At 35.7% G+C, this 21023-nt stretch overlaps 2 protein-coding genes across 2 annotated transcripts in view; both read left to right on the forward strand.

Annotated features, from left to right (window-relative positions):
• The window catches only part of LOC123869816 (coiled-coil domain-containing protein 97), a 28255-nt gene extending 26466 nt beyond the window's left edge, over positions 1–1789 (forward strand). The window contains exon 3 of the mRNA XM_045912868.1: positions 704–1789. Within this exon, the coding sequence (XP_045768824.1) occupies positions 752–1783 (1032 nt within the window). The 5' untranslated portion in view covers positions 704–751 and the 3' untranslated portion in view covers positions 1784–1789. The remainder of the gene's footprint in view (positions 1–703) is intronic.
• Positions 1790–6835: 5046 nt separating this feature from the next.
• On the forward strand, positions 6836–20359 carry LOC123869803 (zonadhesin). Its single transcript, XM_045912845.1, has 3 exons — positions 6836–6958; positions 17504–17603; positions 17699–20359. Exons 1-3 carry the CDS (start codon positions 6950–6952, stop codon positions 19606–19608), a joined length of 2019 nt encoding a protein of 672 aa, XP_045768801.1. The 5' UTR covers positions 6836–6949; the 3' UTR covers positions 19609–20359.
• Positions 20360–21023: the final 664 nt, after the last annotated feature.

The following is a 21023-nucleotide window of genomic DNA, read 5'->3' on the forward strand; positions in this document are numbered from 1 at the left end:
TTTGGAGTGTTTTTTTGTTAAAAGTGGCCGGTTTTTGTGTTTCACTGGTGTTTTTTGGTGCTGGAACCATGCTGGAACTGACTGGGAAGCGCTCTAAAGGGACGCCGCGCGTATGCGGCAAGCGCTGGCACAGACGAAGTCCATACTTATATGTATAGTTTTCCTAACTTGTAAATGACTACAAACTTGACATTGGCTTATTTTTGTAAAGCTAGACGAGAGAGGAAAAAAAAAGAGATCATTGACACATAGCTTTATGTTGACACTACTGCGGCTCTACATTGACTATGACAAATGTTTCCATAATCCATTTTCCATTTTCCAAGAAGTTGTTTGTCCTAATCATCAGATCATCACTGCTTTTTATAACATTTTGGTTTTAGTTATGAAAATAAGGTAACACACCTTATTTTCAGCTTTCACTCTAAAGCACCCTACATGGACCCCGATAGTCAGGCGGGCAGAATCCGCCTAGGGTAATAATGTTCTGTGGGCAGAATTAACACTGATCTAAAACCACCGATACCACCTAAAACATTTTGTTGGTGAGAGGAGAGTTTGTAATTTACAAACAGTTTCTAATTCTATTGGTAAAGTGGAAGATAATATTACACCTAAACGAGTTTACAGTATACATTTATATAGGTAGTTATTTGGGCAAATATAGTAGATAATATATGGCTTTAGGATTCAAGTCTTCAAGATCAGGAAGCATCAAGCAATCCATTTTGATTATTATTTGAAAATTAAAATGGTAGATTCAATTAATTTTTCACCGAATGAACAAGATGAAGGCGAAATTGATCCTATTTTTGATATTATCGATTACTTGGTAAGGTGTGCAAACATTTCTTTTAAAAATTCTCAACTGAACAAAGAGGAAATACGGACAAGTGAAAAAATTCAAGCAGCATATAACCTGTATACTCAGTCACCTACTCAGTTTTTATTACAATTTGGGAAGTATTTGTCGCCGAACCATATACAATATTTTGAAACTACTCAAAGTAACAACGCTAATAAGGACTTTAAAAAATGTATAGAGCAGCTGAAAGTATATCATTCAGATGATTGCAAAAATAAAAGAGTACGAAACAGACGATACAAAGCCATGCAGAAGATGCAAAATGACACAGATTATTTTAGTGAAAAACAAATGATGTATCGCAATCCATTATTGTATGAACAGCTTGTAGGCCAGTATCTGACTGATGAAGAAGTGAGGGAGCGAGATGGTGTAAATAGTGAAAACTTTACTTTTCTAAGTATGATATTAGAAACCGTTGATAGAAATGAAATGAGGGAAACAAAAAATATACAAATGCTTATTGAAGATGAGAAATCATCAACAGAAACTGTACAGGATGCATGTGATACAGATGATGGCGCATGCAGTAAAGGAAAGCAATGGGGAGATTTTGACATCCCAGACACCAAGCCCAACTACATGCCCGAAACTCAAAAGCAAGCTATGTTATGTGCTAATGAAAGAAATCTCTTAAGGGAAGAGTTTCTGCAAGAAATGTATAGCAGTTTTATTGAAGGCAGAGATATAGATTTTGATTACAACAGTGTTGACAACAATGAAGAGTATGATGATTTGCACCAAATCTCTCAAGATGCTGAAGACAAATATTTTGACTCTGAAGATAATGATGCAGAAACGTTAGAGGAGCATATGCAACATGTACAAGAATACGGAAGAAAGAATTCTAATGCTAGTTTAAGTGACCCCTTAGATGTGTTTATGGAACATATTTCAAATAAACTTCAACAAGTGTGACTATTAGTTTTATTGTACTTCTTAATTCATACCTAGCCCTGATTCTGGTTAGTCTGGTCTTGTTACCTGTATTACTTGTTTGTATTTACATGATAATAAAATACCTGTCTGCAACAACGACGAATATGTATTATTTTAAGTTCCAAAAGCAGCTCAACTCACCTTTAGTGTGCCTTAATTAGTCTATATTTTACAACTAACATGCATTTCAATAACTAGGACTATACTATTTCCTTCAGATGTTAACTGACATTTTTGCATCATTTTTATTTGATGAAAAATTAGTCTTTAAGGGTATGTTTTTCCATTCACGTGGAGCAGGGCGGAGTGCTGCGTAGAAGAGCAATGAAATGTGGCTGGTGTTCGCATTCACGCAGAGCGAGGCGGAGTGGAATTGAGCGGACTAGAGCTGCATTGAGCTGTGTTCAAATTTGTTTACCCTACTCGCCGCACCGCACTGTCCCGCTACACTCCGCTCAAAACCTGTTCAACTCCGTTCTGTTCGGCTTGGGGCCGCGTGTTCATATATTTTATTTGAAAGTCCGCTCCGCTCCACTTACACAGTTTCCACTGATGCGGAGTGGAGATTTCGAGAACTATGATTGGCCAATTCACGGTCCCCTCCGCGTCCATTTTATTGACGTACAAAATCTAGCGTTAACGGTCACGTAACTTTAACCGCCTGTTATACCACTGGACGTAAGTTGATAGCTGGCTAACTTGAAACGAGTAGGTATGGCTACAGCCTACAAGACAGGAAAAAGCATGGCAATTAAACTCATATCCCCAACGCTTATTCCTTTGAAGTTTTATCCGTTGTAAAACTGCCACTGGGTGTATAACCTATACATAATACAATATTTTATCTACCTAACAATCTATCTAGGGTGGATAGATGGATACACGTTTTCGAGCATACTGCCCAGGGTGGATAAACGGAATAGGCCAAAAGAAACTTCCTATTTAGTAAACCGCCTTGTATTTTTTTTGTAATGCCCTACAGTTGTGATTGCTAATTAAACTGTGTAGGTACTTTTACTTAGGTACACAAATTAATTTCTTTCTATGTGAAAGAGTCAATTACCTAGCGAGTGAGCCTTGTTAGGCACAAGCGGACTTAAAATCGAACAGGAACTTAGTGAAAAAAAAAACCAACCAAGTGCGAGTCGGACTCGCACACCGAGGGTCCCGTACTCGGGTATTTTTTTCGACATTTTACACGATAAATCAAACTATTTAGCACAAAAATGAATAAAAATCTGTTTTAGAATTTACAGGTAAAGCCCTTTCACATGATACCCCAGTGCCCACTTAGTATAGTTAGTTATCTTACTTTAAAATTGAAAATACTAGGTAATAAATTGTCCTTATTATTATTATTACCTAGTATTTTCAATTCAAACAATCGGTTCATAAGTTTAGGAGCTACGATGCCACAGACAGATACATAGATACACACTTCAAACTTATAACACCCCTCTTTTTGGGTCGGGGGGTTAAAAAGTAAGGCACTAGGTGCCTACTTAGTAAAGTTACTGAAGTAAGCAGGAGTGGTGACGCACTTCATTTTTACTATTTCAGTACGGAACTCTAAAATCCACTACATCTAGCCGAGACATTTGGAATGGAATGACCGTCGGATTTTATGTCATTGTGTCAGTGAAATAAGCGGAAATTGCGTCATGGAATTTATATACGTATCTATCTAGTTTTTCCGCAAAGTGCAGGCTCTACAGGTTTCTCGAGACCTGTCTCAACATAGAACCCACCGATATTAATCCATAATAATCCATACTTTAATATTATAATTGCGAAAGTGTGTTTGTATGTCTGTTTGCTAGCCTTTCGCGGCCCAACAGCTTAACCGATTTTGATGAAATTTGGCAAAGAGTTAGCTTACATCACGGGGACGGACATAGGCTACTTTCGTACTAGAAAATCAAAAAGTTCCCACGGGATTCTTAAAAGCCCGTCCATTCAACCGATTTACTATATGAAATTTGGTACAGAGGTAGCCTGCATCCCGGAAATTGACACAGGTAACTCTTTATCCCAGAAAAGCAAAGAACTCCCACGGGATATTCAAGAAACCTAAACATTACAAACTTATGATCATACACCCCACGGTCACGAGCAACTAGGTAGGTACCTATTTTTTTCATATAAAAATTACGCCGATCCGTTGCTTCGTTAATTGCGGCGTGATTGAAAGACAAACCAACAAACAAACACGCTTTTATATTCATATTAGTACTAATATGATTAGGCGGGCGCGAAGTAGGCGGCGGCGCGGCGGCGCGCAGCGGTGGGTGGTCGCCGGAAATAATCGCACACAATTTACGCTTTAGGTACCTAGGTACTTGTTTCAAATTGTTTAGGTAAACTAATTATCAGCGCCAGTGGCCGTAGTAATGAGCCAAGCTGATTCTTAATTCCATAACTAACCTAGAACATGACACGCTAGCCTTAGTCCTCGGAAGCTGAAATATTGTGAAAAAAGTTTAAGTAGGGTCTCAAAAAATTAAAGCGTGAAAAAGCTTTACATAAGGATCTTTTTTTTTAAATTTAGGTAAAGAAAAATTTGCACTAGCTTTGAAAGCATTTTTTCTGCAAAATTAAAGAAAAACTCGTCTAAAAAACAAATAGTTCCTACTTCCTACTAACCTGAGTATATTATATTTTTATGCTGCTATGGACTCGCACCCCTATTGCCGGCAATCTAAGTAGGCTTTTTTTTAGATAAAATTTACCTAAAGCCTAGAATTTTGGAAAATACTTCGTTTGTACACGAACTTCTCACTGCATCGTATTCCTCATTGCTGAGGGTCGTGACCCGTTCCCATTAATCATGGTAATGGTAAGAGTTGTTTTGGGATAATAATTTTAGAAGGTTCTCAGTCAGGACTTCCACAAAGGACTCAGAATTGAGAAAACGAGATGTTTTATGTTTATTTATCAGATGTCAGATAGTTAATAAGCGGAACCGTGCTCTCCGAGACACGGAGGAAATTAAAAGGCCAAAGGAGCTTCAAAGTCGGTCACCCATCTTGCTACCAACCTAAATCACATGTTACTTGACCATGTGACCGATTGAGTTCTGCTGTCAGTCACACATAGCTCCACATGTCCGTCAACTGAACCCTTATACACTGAGCACAATTTAGGTATATTTACCTATACATAACAGTCCTTTAATTAGGTAGGTACTTGTACTTGTGCAAGGATCCAAACAAATGGATCGTCAAGCGTTACATAGCTGCGACAATTACCACACCTCTTACGCAAGTTTTTAAAGTGGAAAGTTAAATTATGAGTTAGGACGACTATGGACTACCTATACCTATTTTATATTAAGTAGATACTCTTGGTAACATTGGTAAGTAGGTTTTCTAGGTAGGTGGCTTCGCTGCTTTCCATTGTTTATTTATTTAATACATGAACACTACCTACTCATTACCTACTTCGAAATTTACTTAATTGAAAAGAAACATTTTTGAAAAAAGCTAAGAAGCTACCTACTCGTATTGTAAATTTACATAGGTACAATGGTAATCACCATTGTATGTAATGTGTATCATCACAATCACTTAGTGTAAAGTAGGGAGTAGGTGGGTAAGTAATAGGAGGTAAATAAACTTTAAAAAATATTTTTTATTTAAAAGGAAGCTTTTTACGAAACAAAGAATGCTCTATCGATTTTCGTACGAATTAAATATCGGGATGCATTCACCAGAGAAATTACTTAAGTAGGTATTCTTGTTAAAATAGTGATGTAAATACTTGCCTGTCTGATACATATACAAATAACATAATCAAAGAAACAAGGTAGAGAGAGTACCTATTTGACCAAAATGCAAGTAAAATCTACTTAGCAGGCACATGATTAAGTTAGGTACGACACCTAACCTATGTACCTATTTCAATAACCCTTTCGGGCATCTTTAGTCTTCGCTATTAAATTATTAAGTTTTTAGTGCAGTGCCGTAATGAAACACTAGGTATTAAATTAAAAGGTCTTACTTATTTATTAATTGAAGTACCTAAACAAAAATTACCAATATATTTATTTCTCCTTTTGACTGATCATAGAGATAATATTCCTCCAATAAGAAATTACGTAAAACCGGTCCAATTGCTATAACAATCATTAACTTATCACCGGCTCACTACTGAGTACGGGTCTCCTCTCAGTATGATAATGGTTTAGCCATAGTCAACCACGCTAGCCGAGTGCGGTTTGGCAGGCATTCACACACTTTTGTGAACATTATGGAGAAGTCTTAGGAATGCAGGTTTCCTCAAGATGTTTTTATTTGCCGTTAGAGTAATATAAATGCACATAACTCTGAATGTATTTTATGTAATATGTATATTTACATATATTTATTACTATAAATATATATTTATGTAATTAAGTATGTGTGGTTTTTAAGCCTATTTTAATATATAAAGACATGTATATTAAATAATATATATAATAGCTATAAAGCTATTTTCACGAATACTTTCTATCTTTGTTGTACTCTCCATTTACAACCTCTCGCACTGCCAAGGATCACTGGTAGAGATCTCTTATAGAGATAAGCGCTTCCCTGTCCACTTTTTCTTTCTTTTTCTCTTTATTTTTACAACTTTCTGGTGCAAAAAAAAGTTAGAGGTCCGAGGACGAACCCCGAACCTCCGAATAGGAGGCCGACGTCTAAACCACTGGGCTATCACCGCTACGACAAGGTAGCAAGTTGCATCATACTAATATTATAAAGGCGAAAGTTTGTATGTGTGTGTGTGTGTGTATGTTTGTTACTCCTTCACGCAAAAACTACTGAACGGATTTGGCTGAAATTTACAATGGAGATAAATAATATCCTGGATTAGCACATAGGCTACTTTTTATCGCGGAAAATCAAAGAGTTCCCACGGGATTTCGAAAAACCTAAATCCACGCGGACGAAGTCGCGGGCATCGGCTAGTTGCATATATACCGCACGGTGGCTCCGAGGCTTACGTCCTCCCTTGCCGCGTGCTTTATGACCGACAGACGTGAAACGGACGCCGTGTGGAAAACGCGACTCGGTTCGACTTTACTCCTAGTGAGTACTGAGAGTACTTGGAGTGATTAGCGGCATTGTCAGTGCTACCTGAAACTGCATGTGACTGAAAATCGAAATGGTTTTGGTGAGTTTTTAAAAGGTTTATTACAACATAGTCTGAACTCATAATACGCGCCTTAGGTTATTAGGTTTATTTTTAATTTAATTTTACAAAACCCTGAGAATATGCACAATATTTTAGGTAATTCATGTCGTTTTATTTGTCTGTATATATCTAAGTAACAACAGCATTCAATAATTTAGGTAATTTATTTTTAATTTCATTTGAGACGTACCTGTTGATGACATGTTGTGTAATCAATTATAGATCATCGTCATCATTATCATCATCATTGTCAATAGTCAATAGACGTCCACTGCTAGACATAGGCCAATTATAAATATGAGACATGAATAGTCGAAATTAATTTAAAAAGAGAAAAAGAATATTAATAATTTAAATTGTTTACTTAAACTGTTTAGTATTTTAATTGTCTATACTACAAAAACTCGTTGTTTGCAAAATGCACAAGTGTAAATTAAAAATTTATAACACCCCCGTCAAGTGACGGTTACAGTAATAACTAAAAAAGAGCTGATAACTTTCAAACGCCTGAACCGATTTTCTTGGATTAAATAGCTAAGAACACTTTCGATCAAGCCACCTTTCAAACAAAAAAAAAACTAAATTAAATACGGTTCATTAGTTTAGGAGCTACGATGCCACAGACAGATACACAGATACATACGTCAAACATATAACACCCCTCTTTTTGGGTCGGGGATTAAAAAAGACTTAAAAGCGTTCGGTGCGTTCTTCAACGCTGAAATTGAGTGACTGCTCGCGCTACGTGTATCATGTAACAATAATATGAAATAAGAATAGGTATTCCTACTTACCTACTACTTTCGTTAATTAAGTTTAGAAACTTACTTTACCTACGGAGTGATGATACTTTTGTACCGGGTATTATTTATGTACAAATTTTTTGAATTCTTCATTGATACTCCTTTATATTTTTCATTAGTTTGTTTTTCACGGGCTATATTAGTTTTAATTATACGCAGATTAGGTCTTACGCGCGACTTTGCCCACGAGAAATAGTCGATAGCTGTGAGATCATAGTTAAGTATCTCTAAGTCAAAGAATTTTCAGAATCGGATTACTTATTAGGTACTTAGTTCCGGAGATTGCCCCTACCTACAAACTCAAAAACAAATTACACTTCTTCATAGCATTAGTTTAGATGGCTTACAAATAGCTATTAGGTAGGTAATTAGTAGCGCACAACACTTTTTCAGCATTATTAGGGTTCTATACCTCAAAAAGAAAAAAGAACTCTTATCACTTTGTTGTCTGTCTTAATATCTGTCTGTACGTTTGTCCGTCTGTAGTATCTGTCAAGAAAACCTTCCCGTTCTTCGCGTACTTATAGAGTACTTCCCGTTGACCTAGAATCATGAAATTTTTCAGGTAGCTAGGTCTTATAGCACAAGTAATGGAAAAAATGCGAAAACCGTGAATTTGTGGTCACACAAAAAGAAATTAAAATGTGTTCACAAAAAATTTGATTCACTAAATCACATGTAGATCGTGCATACCATTATTAACTAGCAGAGTTTTACATAAAAGTGTTAAATATATCTTGGACGATGGTACGGAACCCTTCACATGAGAGTCCGACTTGCACTTGACTGGTTTTTTATTTATGTTCGTTTGAAGACGCTCTACAATCACTCACAATAAAAGTTATGTAAAATTTCTAAAAAGTTACTTTTCAAAGCTAATAATAGCTTTATTACGATTTTATATATTTGGTATAATTTATGTAGCATTCACCTACTAATTCTTACTTGATATTTATTATTTTAGGATAGTACAGAAAATAATTAACGACCTGTTTTAAAGAAGAGTAGTATTTATCAGTTAATCAAATTGTTATTAATTTAGTAATTTATTTGTAAACACTGTGATTTATGTAGGTAATAAATAAATTGTACCACAAAAAACTCGTTGTTTATTGTGGCGCCATACAAAAGACTTCAACGCGCGTTCGGTTGGTTCGGTGCAGTTGATGGTTTTTCACCAGCTTGCTCCTTACGGTATTTTGTCAAATATTGTAGTAACGATTTCTATGTGTATGGACAATAGCGATTAAGTAATTAATTTAATAGTTTATTGAACTAGCATTCTAATAAAGCAGTCGTAATCTACACTAATATTTAAATGCGAAAGGTTGTCTGTCTGCTAGATTTCCACGGCTCATCCGTCTAACTGATTTTGATACTTATAGTACGTTAGCTTTATATCCCGGAGACGAACATAAGTTACTTTTTATTCCGGTATTTCCTACGGGATTTTTAAAAACCAAAATTCACGTAAATGGTGTTATCTAGTAACTAGTTACCATTAAATTGTACGATGAACCGACACAGACGTCGCGTGGGTTCATTTTTAACCCCCGACCCAAAAAGAGGGGTGTTATAAGTTTGACGTGTGTATCTGTGTATCTGTGTGTCTGTGTATCTGTGTGTCTGTGTATCTGTGTATCTGTGTATCTGTCTGTGGCATCGTAGCGCCTAAACGAATGAACCGATTTTAATTTAGTTTTTTTTGTTTGAAAGGTGGCTTGATCGAGAGTGTTCTTAGCTATAATCCAAAAAAATTGGTTCAGCCGTTTAAAAGTTATCAGCTATTTTCTAGTTTTCTTGTAGAAAAAAAGGTTGGATAACCCTTAGGTTCATAATATTCAAGTGTCAATTGACAAATGTCAAGTTGTCAAGATGGACTGTCTAGATATACATAATTATTTATTTGAAAATGATTTGTCGGGGGTGTTGAAAATTTTTAATTTACACTTGTTGCCTTGGAAGTGTTTTGTCATGAACACATAAAACATGTGAAAGTGTTAAATTTGCTTCCTTCACCCACTCAAGTGGTTTCATTGTAAACAAAAGCTTCTCATGTTGTAGAAGGACATCCAAACATTTGTGAAGCACCGTAATGCATAAGTAGGTAGCTAATCAAACTAACGCAAACATTATGAAATGTTTTTCCCGTTTACCTAAAAATATCTGGTGTGGAGTGAAATTATGTAAAAACTAGTCTGTCATGAAATATTTTATGATAATTTCTATTTTTTTTTTTTTTGATTTAACGATATATTACCTATATTGCACCTGAGTATTTATTTTTAAAAAGGATTATTTTAAGCATGTAAATAATAAAATAGCTTGAGGATAAGTTAATTGTTGATGCCCGTGACTTCGCTCGCGTGGATATTTGTTTTTCAATCCCGTGGGAACTGTTTGATTATCCGGAATAAAAAGTAGCTGTGAAAAGTCAGGGTAGGTACCTATATATCTCGATTCAAAATTTCCAAAAAGGTTCAGTCATTGTGGTATGAAGGAGTTACAAACATTCAAATTTTCACATTTTATTATAGTATATCATGATTTAGGATATTTTTCTTTTGAGCTAAGCCCGAAGGAAAAAGTAGTATTAAAGTCTGGGGAGACGCTCCTTATAGCATTTAAGGTCTGTTATATCTCAATTGAGGCTCATTGAGCGTCTAAGAATATCTTAGATTCTTCAGAAACGTGGCAACTTGAGCCCGTGGGCGTCAAACCGCCCATGGCGCCATACGGTCTGCACACGAGAGGTTCCCACGCTATCTCGTCTGTACCCCGCTCCCCGTGTATATCAAGTTAAAGTTAATAAATAGATGACTCAAAACTTTCACTATCGCAAAACATATACCTAGATACGTCCCTAGTCAATATTTTTATCTATCTACTTAGCTTAGACTGTTAATAGTAGCATCAAACAAGACATTTAAAGCGCGTTCGATCACATTAACGCCTGCCACCTGGGTGTACCTACTAAATCTAATGACTTTGTAATACGCAAAAAAAATAAAATTTTGGGACAGGTATGCAAAGTTGAAAGAGCTGCAGCTGAAGATCTCTGTAGTTCCTTAAATCTATAAAGGATCTTAATCTTGGATTTGTTTTTATAGCCTATTAGCTGATGCCCGCGACTTCGTTTGCGTGGATTTATGTTTAAGATCCCGCGGGACCTCACTGATTTTCCGGAATAAAAAACAGCCTATGTTTCTCTCCGACCTTTCAAATATCTCTATGTGAAAAATCAAGTAGATTGGTTGCTTAGTTAGGGCGTGAAGAAAGACAAACAAACAACCAAATAAACAAACAAACACACTTTCGCATAAATATTAGTATAGATGCTTGTCAAAGATAGACCCGACAAAATATACAAAAAAAAAACATTAACATTTTAATAAAATTGACAGTTTTTAAGAAAAAAGTTTTTTTCAATAAAAGACCTGGATAGAATTAATTTTTACAATACATTCAACATATAACAACAACAACATGCTGCAATATGTGCGTATCATGTATTTTATTATGCTGTATTGAATGTCTTGACATGATACACAATGTAGGTATTTAAGAGAAGTGTCCCTTTGGTTCTCCTTTGAACATTAGCCAATCAAACTCAATGAAACGGGATCAAAGATAGGTATGTGTAAATCTTCGAGCCCGCGGAACTCAAAACTAGGTAGTACATTTTAAAAACGGATATATCTGGCAAACAACAGACATAATAAGTACCCATTTAGTTTCAAGAACGTGTTTACAAAATCAATGAGTTTGATTGGTTGATATTCAAAAGACAACCAAACTTATACGTTTGTATGGAGGGCGTTACGAGTATTCACATCTAAAAAGTTTAGGTAATGCTTAGGAATATTTTGACCATGACATTCATGACTAGGGTGACACCTAACGGTAAGACTGGTTCGGTGGCTGTAGGGGCTAACAAAGGAAGCGTAGCTAGACGAGTCGCTAGACGACTACTTGAAATGAAATTGTTAGGCCGCGCACACAAGCAAGAGAAAGAACAATAATCTATTTAGTTGGTTCATAAAACTTAGATACACAAAAATCATCCAGTAACAATTTTATTATAAGTAACTAACTATAGTACCAATTTTAATATGGGTACCTTCAAATCAAGAGCGAATAGGCAACTTCTAGGCAAGCGCGCTCCATCTTAGGCTGCATCATCACTTGCTAGCAGGTCTGATTGCATCCAAACGCTAGTAAATTAAATTAGTAAATTAAAAAAAATAGATAAGTATAGATTTTAAAAACTCTTAGATAGTGGTCAACTTAATAATTACCTATATGTTAGTACATAAATATAGAATGTAACCGATAGGTATTGTGTGACAAGTGATACTTTAGTGTTTGTAGGGTAAAATGATACATCCATTCTTACTAACGCACGTTTTCACCTGAGTACGTGCGCAGTACACATGATCAGTGTGTTCATTGCCAGTTAAACTAGGCGATCGGGTTAACCACAATAGCTTATAAAATTAGAAATTGAAAGTTAGGACCAGGTTCGAGTAAATATTTGCTGAACGTGACCGCTGGACCACCACTTAGTATTAACTATGTTGGACGAACATTAACCTAAAACTGTTAGCAACTTGTGTATGCTTTGCAAGCAGACGCCTGTGGCGTTTCGACTAATGCTATGACCATACTGAGGTGCTGTTAATTGTGGCGTTATTGGACACTTAATATTATAGTGTAGCCACGGCTTAACGAGCTAGTTTTGTAATAGCACGTAATATGCATTAATAATGTCGTTTGGTGTTCGGTACCCCGGGGTGATCTTATCATTTAACCATACTAATATTAAATTCATTTAATATTGAATTCATTTAATACTAGGGGATGCCCGCGGCTTCGCCAGCGTTGATTTCGGTTTTTTTGAAATCCCGCAGGAACTCTTTGATTTTCCGGGATGAAAAGTAGCCTATGTCCTTCCCCGGGATGTATCCCAAGTCTGCACCAAATTTCATTAAAATCGGCTCAGCAGTTGGGCTGTGAAAACGTAGCAGACAGACAGACAGACAGACACGCTTTCGCATTTATAATATTAGTATGGATGGATATAATATTAGTATGGATTAGTATGTAAGTATATGTAGTCTTTACTCTCCATTCCTAATTTTTTTTTCAATTACTTATATTTGCAGAAAAACATTAATTTTTACAGCTTCTTAATGTAAATTGTAGACTCACGAGTGCAAAATGCAAATATTATAATTAGGTATAGTATAATAATATGTTTAAGAGAATATCTTTTATTTCGGGCTAACTTTCTATTTCTTATCATGACATAACCGTACGATTATTAACGCTTTTACATGAACATGCAAACCACATGATGCAAACTGAGATTGTTATAGTTATACCTACCTGAAGAGTAATTAAATGTTAGATACTTAATTAAACTTAAGGTAAACTATAAATACCGACACACACACACACACACAGTATAATATTATATAATTAGCTCATGCCTTAAATATCAAAAAAATTCGCACTATATTCTTTCGGGGTTTTATATTATATGCTTATATATGTATATTTAGGGTCCAGGGATCCTCTCCCCCCATTCCCACCCCAACCCCCCTAAACTCAACACCTGGCTACGGCTACAGTTTTACGATTACGGCCATGAGTATGAAACAACCAAAACGCAGATATTTTAAAAACGATATAAGAGTGAAAGTATAGCATAGGGGCAAATGGCATGCAAAACACCATACGTCTATTCCCGTCATGTAACTTCCCTGTTAGCTATGCGAATCACGCGCAGCTTTCACTACACTCGCAAAGTGTCCTGGTGATCTACGCAGTCGCATTACTTGTGGACACTACTCTACAATTCTATTTTGCTAATTAATAAAGCTAATTCATTTATCCGTAGAGCCTTTAGTAAACTGTAGCTACCTACGTGTAGGTGCCTACCTAACGTATATCTAGGTACCCTAAGAATATCTAGGTACCTTAAGAATCAATAGGTACCTACTAGGTAGATACATAGTCTTAAGAGTAGGCCAAGAACCTTTAAAAATATAGATACTTGTATACTCTCTTTATTTTGTGATACTCTAGGTAGGTACATAATATATTTAATGTATACTTGTGTGTGTATATGGTGTATTACCTACCCCAGTAATAGTAACTTATGTAGTATTTATACCATAAAAAACTTTTACTAATATTAAATCGATGAAAAACCGGGACGCGCGGGCGCAGTGCATCCTTATACCTACTACGGTAGAAACGAAAAAAATATTATCTTCGTGGATTGTTTGGCGGGGACTTAAAATTAGTTATGTACCTACCTACGTATTTAATTTTAGTTTTTTACGATTGTCTTCGGTCTCCATCATCATAATAATCAAGCGTCACCATTATGTTGTTCTTAGTGTAATTAGAACTATGTACTTATGCCAAGTTCCAACAGAATCATCCCCTATTTTTCTATCCTTAGGGATGTTGAAATCGAATCTACTTCATGGTATAGGTAGGTACTACCGTGGGTAATAAAAAGTCATTAAAATCGGACTAATCTCTAAAAAGTTATATCTATCATCACAGATACGTAAAAAATATAGGATTTGAGACCCTTTAAAAAAAGTATAGGTATTACCTATATATTTTTCCATCGGTTAAAATAAAACTTACCACTGACCAATGCACCAACCTTAATGATCGATTAGTTACTTACTGATAAAGTTAAATGCAACTTATTATCTGATTCATTACACGCCAGTTATTTCATCAGTAAGGATTAAAAAAGTTAATGAAGCAGATTCGAATTCATGATAAGTGCATTTTTGTTCTTGTTGTGTGTTAACAACTGTTAATGGTTGTTTCTCCGAATCCATACAGGCTGCAGATTCTGTCATTTTTAAAGATTTCAAATTTTAACTATAGAAAATCGCCTTTTTGCCAAGTTTTTGGCTAGAACTCAACTAATATTAAAAACATCTAATTAATTGATGCTGAGCAATCAGGCTGTTGAGCAAGATAAGTTCTCGCAAGATTGGTGCATTTCCGGTCAAAATTGTCCGGGTTGTTGCTAGATGAAAAAACCGGCCAAGTTCGAGTCAGACTCGTGCACCGAGGGTTCCGTACTTGGATATTTTTTCCAACATTCTGCATGATAAATCAAAAACTGTTATACATAAAAATAAATAAAAATCTGTTTTAGAATGTACAAGTAAAGCCCTAACACATTTTAATTTTTTGTAAATGATGTAACCACAACGGTTAACGGTTTTCAGATTTATTCTTTCTACTATAAGGCATATACCTACCCGCCAAACTTTATGATTCTAGGCCAACGGGAAGTACCATATAGGTTTTCTTGACAGACACGACGGACGAACGGACGGACCGACGAACGGACAGATAGACAGACAGACAACAAAGTGATCCTATAAGGGTTCCGTTTTTCCTTTTGGGGTACGGAACCCTAAAAAGGGCAGACGTCTGCACTCTGTACGAATGAATAGTCCTATCCGGCGCCGTCACTTCCAATGCACTTCCGCACAGGGTATCATCAGGCTTATCAATTTTGTTTCGGAGTAAAAGGTGATAGAGCACCAGAATTGTAACGCCATTTAAAGAATTAAATGCTCACTTATTTTTATTTTATGAATAAAGGCCTTATTGGGGACCTTAAACACAACAGGAACAGGGTTCCCAATCAGGCCCGAGCGACAAGTTTTTGCTTTTCTTGACAGTTCAAGTGGGTTTATTGCATCGATTGGATGGGCCCTTCGAAGATAAAAAACGCGTTCAAAAAGTCAATAGAATTTGCAAAAGTCTATTGACTTTCCAATGACGATGACGTAAGATTCAAGCGTGTATTTTTGCGGACGGAATTGTATGGGAAAAGCTAATCCATATACATCGATATGGTTTATTGTTATGTAGCAGATTTTATTACATTTATTTTAAATTTAGTAAATAAACATAGGTAGGTACTTACTGTTTTCACAAAATGAGTGCATTTTTCTTAAAATTAATAAACTACTAAATAAAATAAATAATTAATATTAAATGAAAAATAAAATATTAGTTAAGTGCGTAGTCATTAAATTAAGGTAGGCCTTATTTGGGCATCTTACCTTGCCAGTAGGTAGGTAGGTAACTAATTATATATTTTTTTACAATGTATTACGGATTTCAATTTTGCATCCAGGGAACCATTAGGGTGTCTCCACATCTAATTTTTTCAGCGATCACCAGTGGCCACGTATTCTCAATGCCAAATAATTCGATACCACTTATACCTATAAAATGTAATTTGAACATTTTCTATTTTTACTATAGGTATTCTGCTCTGATGAAGAATTTAATAACGTGATGGAGAAAATAACTCGTCAATGTATTAGCAAATCATTCATATTCAGTGTCCTATCCTATTTCTATCCAAGGGATATCATAGCATTATCTTGGACATGGGTGTTTCAAAGATGTTTTTTGGTAGGGTTTACAAAATTAAATATTATATTATGTTTATTGAACTGCAAGTAGACGATTTTTGTACACTAACATTTTGAAAATGCATTAGTAGGTATAATTTTTAGAACCCATCAAAACAGGATTTGTTTTCATTTTTATCTGTCTGTTTGTCTGCGCGCTCATCACGCTGAAACTAATGTACGGACTTGAATGCAACTGATATAATATAACTTATAGCTTATAATCTGGATTGATATTTAGGATAGGTTTTATTCCGAAAAACTACGGGATTCTTTCAGAATAGGAAATGAAATTTTTGTAGCTGTTACTCCAAAGCTGGACCAGTACCAGAACAGATTTTGACAATTCTTTTTTCTGTACAAAGGTTATTATATCAAATTGGTCCCAGTAATTAGTTTAAATCTAATGAATAGTTCCAAAGGTGGAGGATGGAACTTCCAACGATTAATTATTGCAAATCAGTCCAATACTTAGTAATGTTTCAATAACGAATGAGTATCAATACAGGTATATAGGTACTTTTCGTCATCAGTAAATGCTTTTACTTACACCTGCTTCGGAGTTGCATATCCTTTAATTAACGAGCTTTGCTCCGGGTAATCTATAGTTAGCTGCCTTTTCCTAACGTGATCGTACCGAGTTGCCGAAATGATGAAGTGTGGAGCCACCCTTGTTTTATAACGAGATTGAAGGAACAATGAATAAAAGTAATTATCCTTTGTACCCGAGGCGGCTACTCGTTAACACACATTTCCAACCATTATGCACGAACCAATATCTACATTTTTCCATATAAGAGATCGAGGTCATGCATTTCGCATACATAAACAAGGAGGATGGTTATAATAGGTACAAAATTAGCTCGTCTTTCTTCCTGCCAAGCCGCCCGGTATTTTAACGAGCGACTTGCGTGCCCAAAAAGTGGTTGCCAATTCACAATCGCTCTAATTGCTTGAAAACTGCTGCGATTATTATGTAACGGACTACATTAAACATATTTTAAAGGACAAAATTAAACTGCCCTTTTAATAGTAGGTAGGTACTAGGTAGGTATATTTGTAGGTACATCATACATCGATGGTTACTTTACATTTAATAATAAGCCAAACTGATTTATGGCTCCATAGTTTAGGTTATAGATTAGGTAGGCATAGACCAACACTTTCGTAACTATAACTAATATTAGAAATCATCAATACACAAGATAAACATGCCAACTTATTCTGATTGATATTTTTATTTACAGAGAAGGAATAGTAAGCTGCTCGGGCTTCTGATTTGGTTAATAAATCCAGCAAGCCCGGCCTCTGGCGAAGGCAGATCAAAACTGACCACAAATACATCTTGTGAGTTTTTATATCTACGTACTTATTAAGTGTTCTCTCTACATCTAGTTCAAAAATAAATTACTGTACCTAATATTTGATTTTATGGGTTTCAGATGAGGGGAACTCCAACCCTAACAGTTTTGCATCTGTATTTTCACCTCGGATGGACTTTGATCAATGGAAGCCGTTGACTGGACGCGGAGATCCTCTCCGCAACGATCCCACTTATGACTATGAACCACCCGTTTTAGAAAAAGTTCATTACTGGGCAGATGATAGCCGCATCCAAAGAGAGGAAGAACGCAAGTCCGAAGTTTTAGTGCTCGGCGTTTCTTCTCGGAAACCAAGTGTTACCTCCAAAGCCCCGATACCACCAAGAAGACATTCTAGACCACCTATGTTTCCATCAAAATATGAAGATTTCGCTTATAAGTTTGGAAATAATTTCCCGATGACTATTCTAGTACCGCCACCACCACCTCCACCTGGCCATAATCCGTCTTTATTTATTCTATCTCAAGAAAAACTACCGATGCCCACGCCTTCAAAATTACCGATTGCTGCTGCGACTACCATTACAAGAGATACTACAACAATTCCGGAACAAATGCTTACATCTTATGATCTACAAGAAGCTAATCTTGTATATCAAGCTTCAACAACCAAACAGAATTGGTTCCACGACTATAATAATAATAATAAAACTACGAGTTTCCCAAATAATACCGTAAGTAGCGATTATGCAGGTTGGGGCCCAACGACACCGTTTGAAGACGTTAATGATACACATAACCTAATATCTTATAAGGATCACCAAAATATCGAATTCACCAAGGAACCTCTTTTTTATTATAAGCCTGTGCTTTCGGAGGCCCCTCCTCCCCCTCGCGCACCTACAAGTCCATTAATAAAGCCAACATTTTTACCAACTGCATTACCTCCAACTATTAGCTATACGGAGGAGACATGGCCGTCTAGAGAAACAATTCCAGAAACAACAACGGAAACTACAACCTATTTCACAGAAACAACAACCGAAAAACACTTCACAGAATCTTCACATTCTACTCCAAAACCACTGCTTAAACCAAAACCAAATATCATTGATATGTTGGGTCCAATGATATCAATGCCCATGGTGACAGCTCCGGATAGACCAGAAGACAATTTATATGCTCATGCATCTGACACTATACAGATATTCAAGGAACCCTCAACTGTAGATGTAGCGAATTTAGAAATTATGCAAACAATGCAACCTCCCCCTCCAGTTAAATTTTCAGAAAATACCACGCCGCAACTTATCGAACGATTTAATATAAATCCACATATTTTAAATAATATATTCCACGAAAAACCTGTAACTCATACGCACGACCCTTATTTTCATATGCGTTTCACTACTCCAATGTCTGTTACTGTCGCTCCGTCTCAAGATAGTCGGTCTACAACTGAAACACAATCCTTACCTACCTACTTAATCATACAAGGACATTCCAAAGTGAAAACATATGGATCTAAACCAAAAGTGAGCGGCACTGTATCTAACGAAATTCCTCATCCTAATGAAACAACTGAAGTTAAGCACTTACATCCACTTAAGGACAAATATTCAAAAAAATCAAATAAAACAGATAAGAATAGAGAGGGCCGAACACAAAATTTAAAATCATTGATAGATGCAGGTTTTGGCTCAATAGAAATACAGGAGGCTGATGTAGGTATAAAATACGATGTGAGTGATGGAAGTGAAGTACCGGTAGAAATATACAGAAAAGGTATAGTTGACAACGATGAAAATGATTACTCAAAATCCCATAATAAAGACAACCGTGATAAGAGGCAAATAGATCTTGAAACCATGTTACCTTTTGATGAGGATTCCTTAGAAAAACTCGTTTTAAATTTTTTCGATAATAAGAAGAATGAAACTGGTGTAACCCGGGTAATAGCCCAAGCCATAACCGACGATACAGAGTCTACTGAAGACGGCTATGATCAAGAAGGCGATACAAATAGATAAAAGTTGCATTTACTCGGACAATAGCCAATTTACAACAATATTAGGGCAAATCCCCAATTTTTTTGTTGTCTTTACGTTTTTATTGGTGGTGTCGGATATAAAAATGTAGAGACAATCAAACATTTTTAATTACATTACGAGAAGCCTTTATGCTATATAAGTACTTAATGAATTATCAGCATATATTTTTGCAATAATCGGGTGCATTTCCAAATATTATTTCAAGTAGGTACCTATTTACCTAGAGTTGAGATTATACCAGCTAATACCGATTTAAGTAGGTAGGTATAATAAAATTAATTAGCCATCCATACTACTATGTCCAACAAACAAATATTTAGCTATGAAGCTCCTTATTATGACAATAATGCAATTTAAGCATTACTTATTTATATTTTTATATATTTACCTACTTAAGTTCAGTAGGTATGTAAAACATTCCCACCGTTATAAAATGTCTCCAATGGATATTATTATTTTGAGTAAGAAAATTCATTCATAAAATATTATCTTAATGTAAGTTGTAGGTATAGTGAGTAGGTACAATTATTATCAAAAGTTAAAACGTAAATAGGTAAATACTTACTCGTACAATTTAGTAGGTATGCCTACGATTGAGAAATCACAATTTTCATAATGTTATTAATTGTACTATCCCGTATAATTATGTATAAACCTTGTTAAATACATAGTTCCTTAGGCCTCATTTACATAAGAGCTTTTTTAACGTCTATTAAAAAAGCGTCCAAATAGAACAATTAATGTATTCCCAAGTATCTGGTCACACGCAAAAAAGCGTTGACGTGAGAACAAATAGGTACTTCAGAATACATATTATTTTATTCTATCTGGACGCTTTTTTACAGACAAGATCCAGTTAGCCTTAATGATTGCCAACCTCCGATAGGAGACGGCACTAGAAGAAGAAGAAGGACGCTTTTTTAACGGACGTTAAAAAAGCTCTCGTGTAAATGATGTCGAAGCCCTAATTCGCATGAGCGTTAAAAAAGCTTTGCGTAAAAACCCGGCGTCACGCTGAAAATACAAAGTGCGCGTTAAAAAAGCGTTGACGTGTGAACAGATACTTGGGAACTACTTCTATTTGAACGCTTTTTTAACGGACGTTAAAAAAGCTCGCGCGCGAATGAGGCCTTAATCTATGTTAAATACCCAACGTGCTGACGCCTGACGGCCTTTTGTTTAAATAAGCCTCAAAACATAAATGAATTAGGTAATAGTTAATTCAAAAAAAAATATTACTTACGAAGAAAGATAGGAATAAAAAAATGGTGTTCCCACGAGATTATTAAAAAACCTGAATCCAAGCGAACGAAGTCATGGGCGTCAACGTCTAGAAGGTATACCTAGGTACCTACCTACCTACTCATAGAACCTAAACACTTTTTTCAAGCAGT

Source organism: Maniola jurtina, chromosome 11 (assembly GCF_905333055.1).
Source record: "Maniola jurtina chromosome 11, ilManJurt1.1, whole genome shotgun sequence".
Classification (NCBI taxonomy): domain Eukaryota; kingdom Metazoa; phylum Arthropoda; class Insecta; order Lepidoptera; family Nymphalidae; genus Maniola; species Maniola jurtina.

Excerpts from the sequence above, each read along its gene's own strand:
- LOC123869803 (XM_045912845.1), top strand. Across the intron at positions 17,604-17,698 it reads ACTGACCACAAATACATCTT|ATGAGGGGAACTCCAACCCT; the intron begins GTGAGTTTTTAT and ends TATGGGTTTCAG.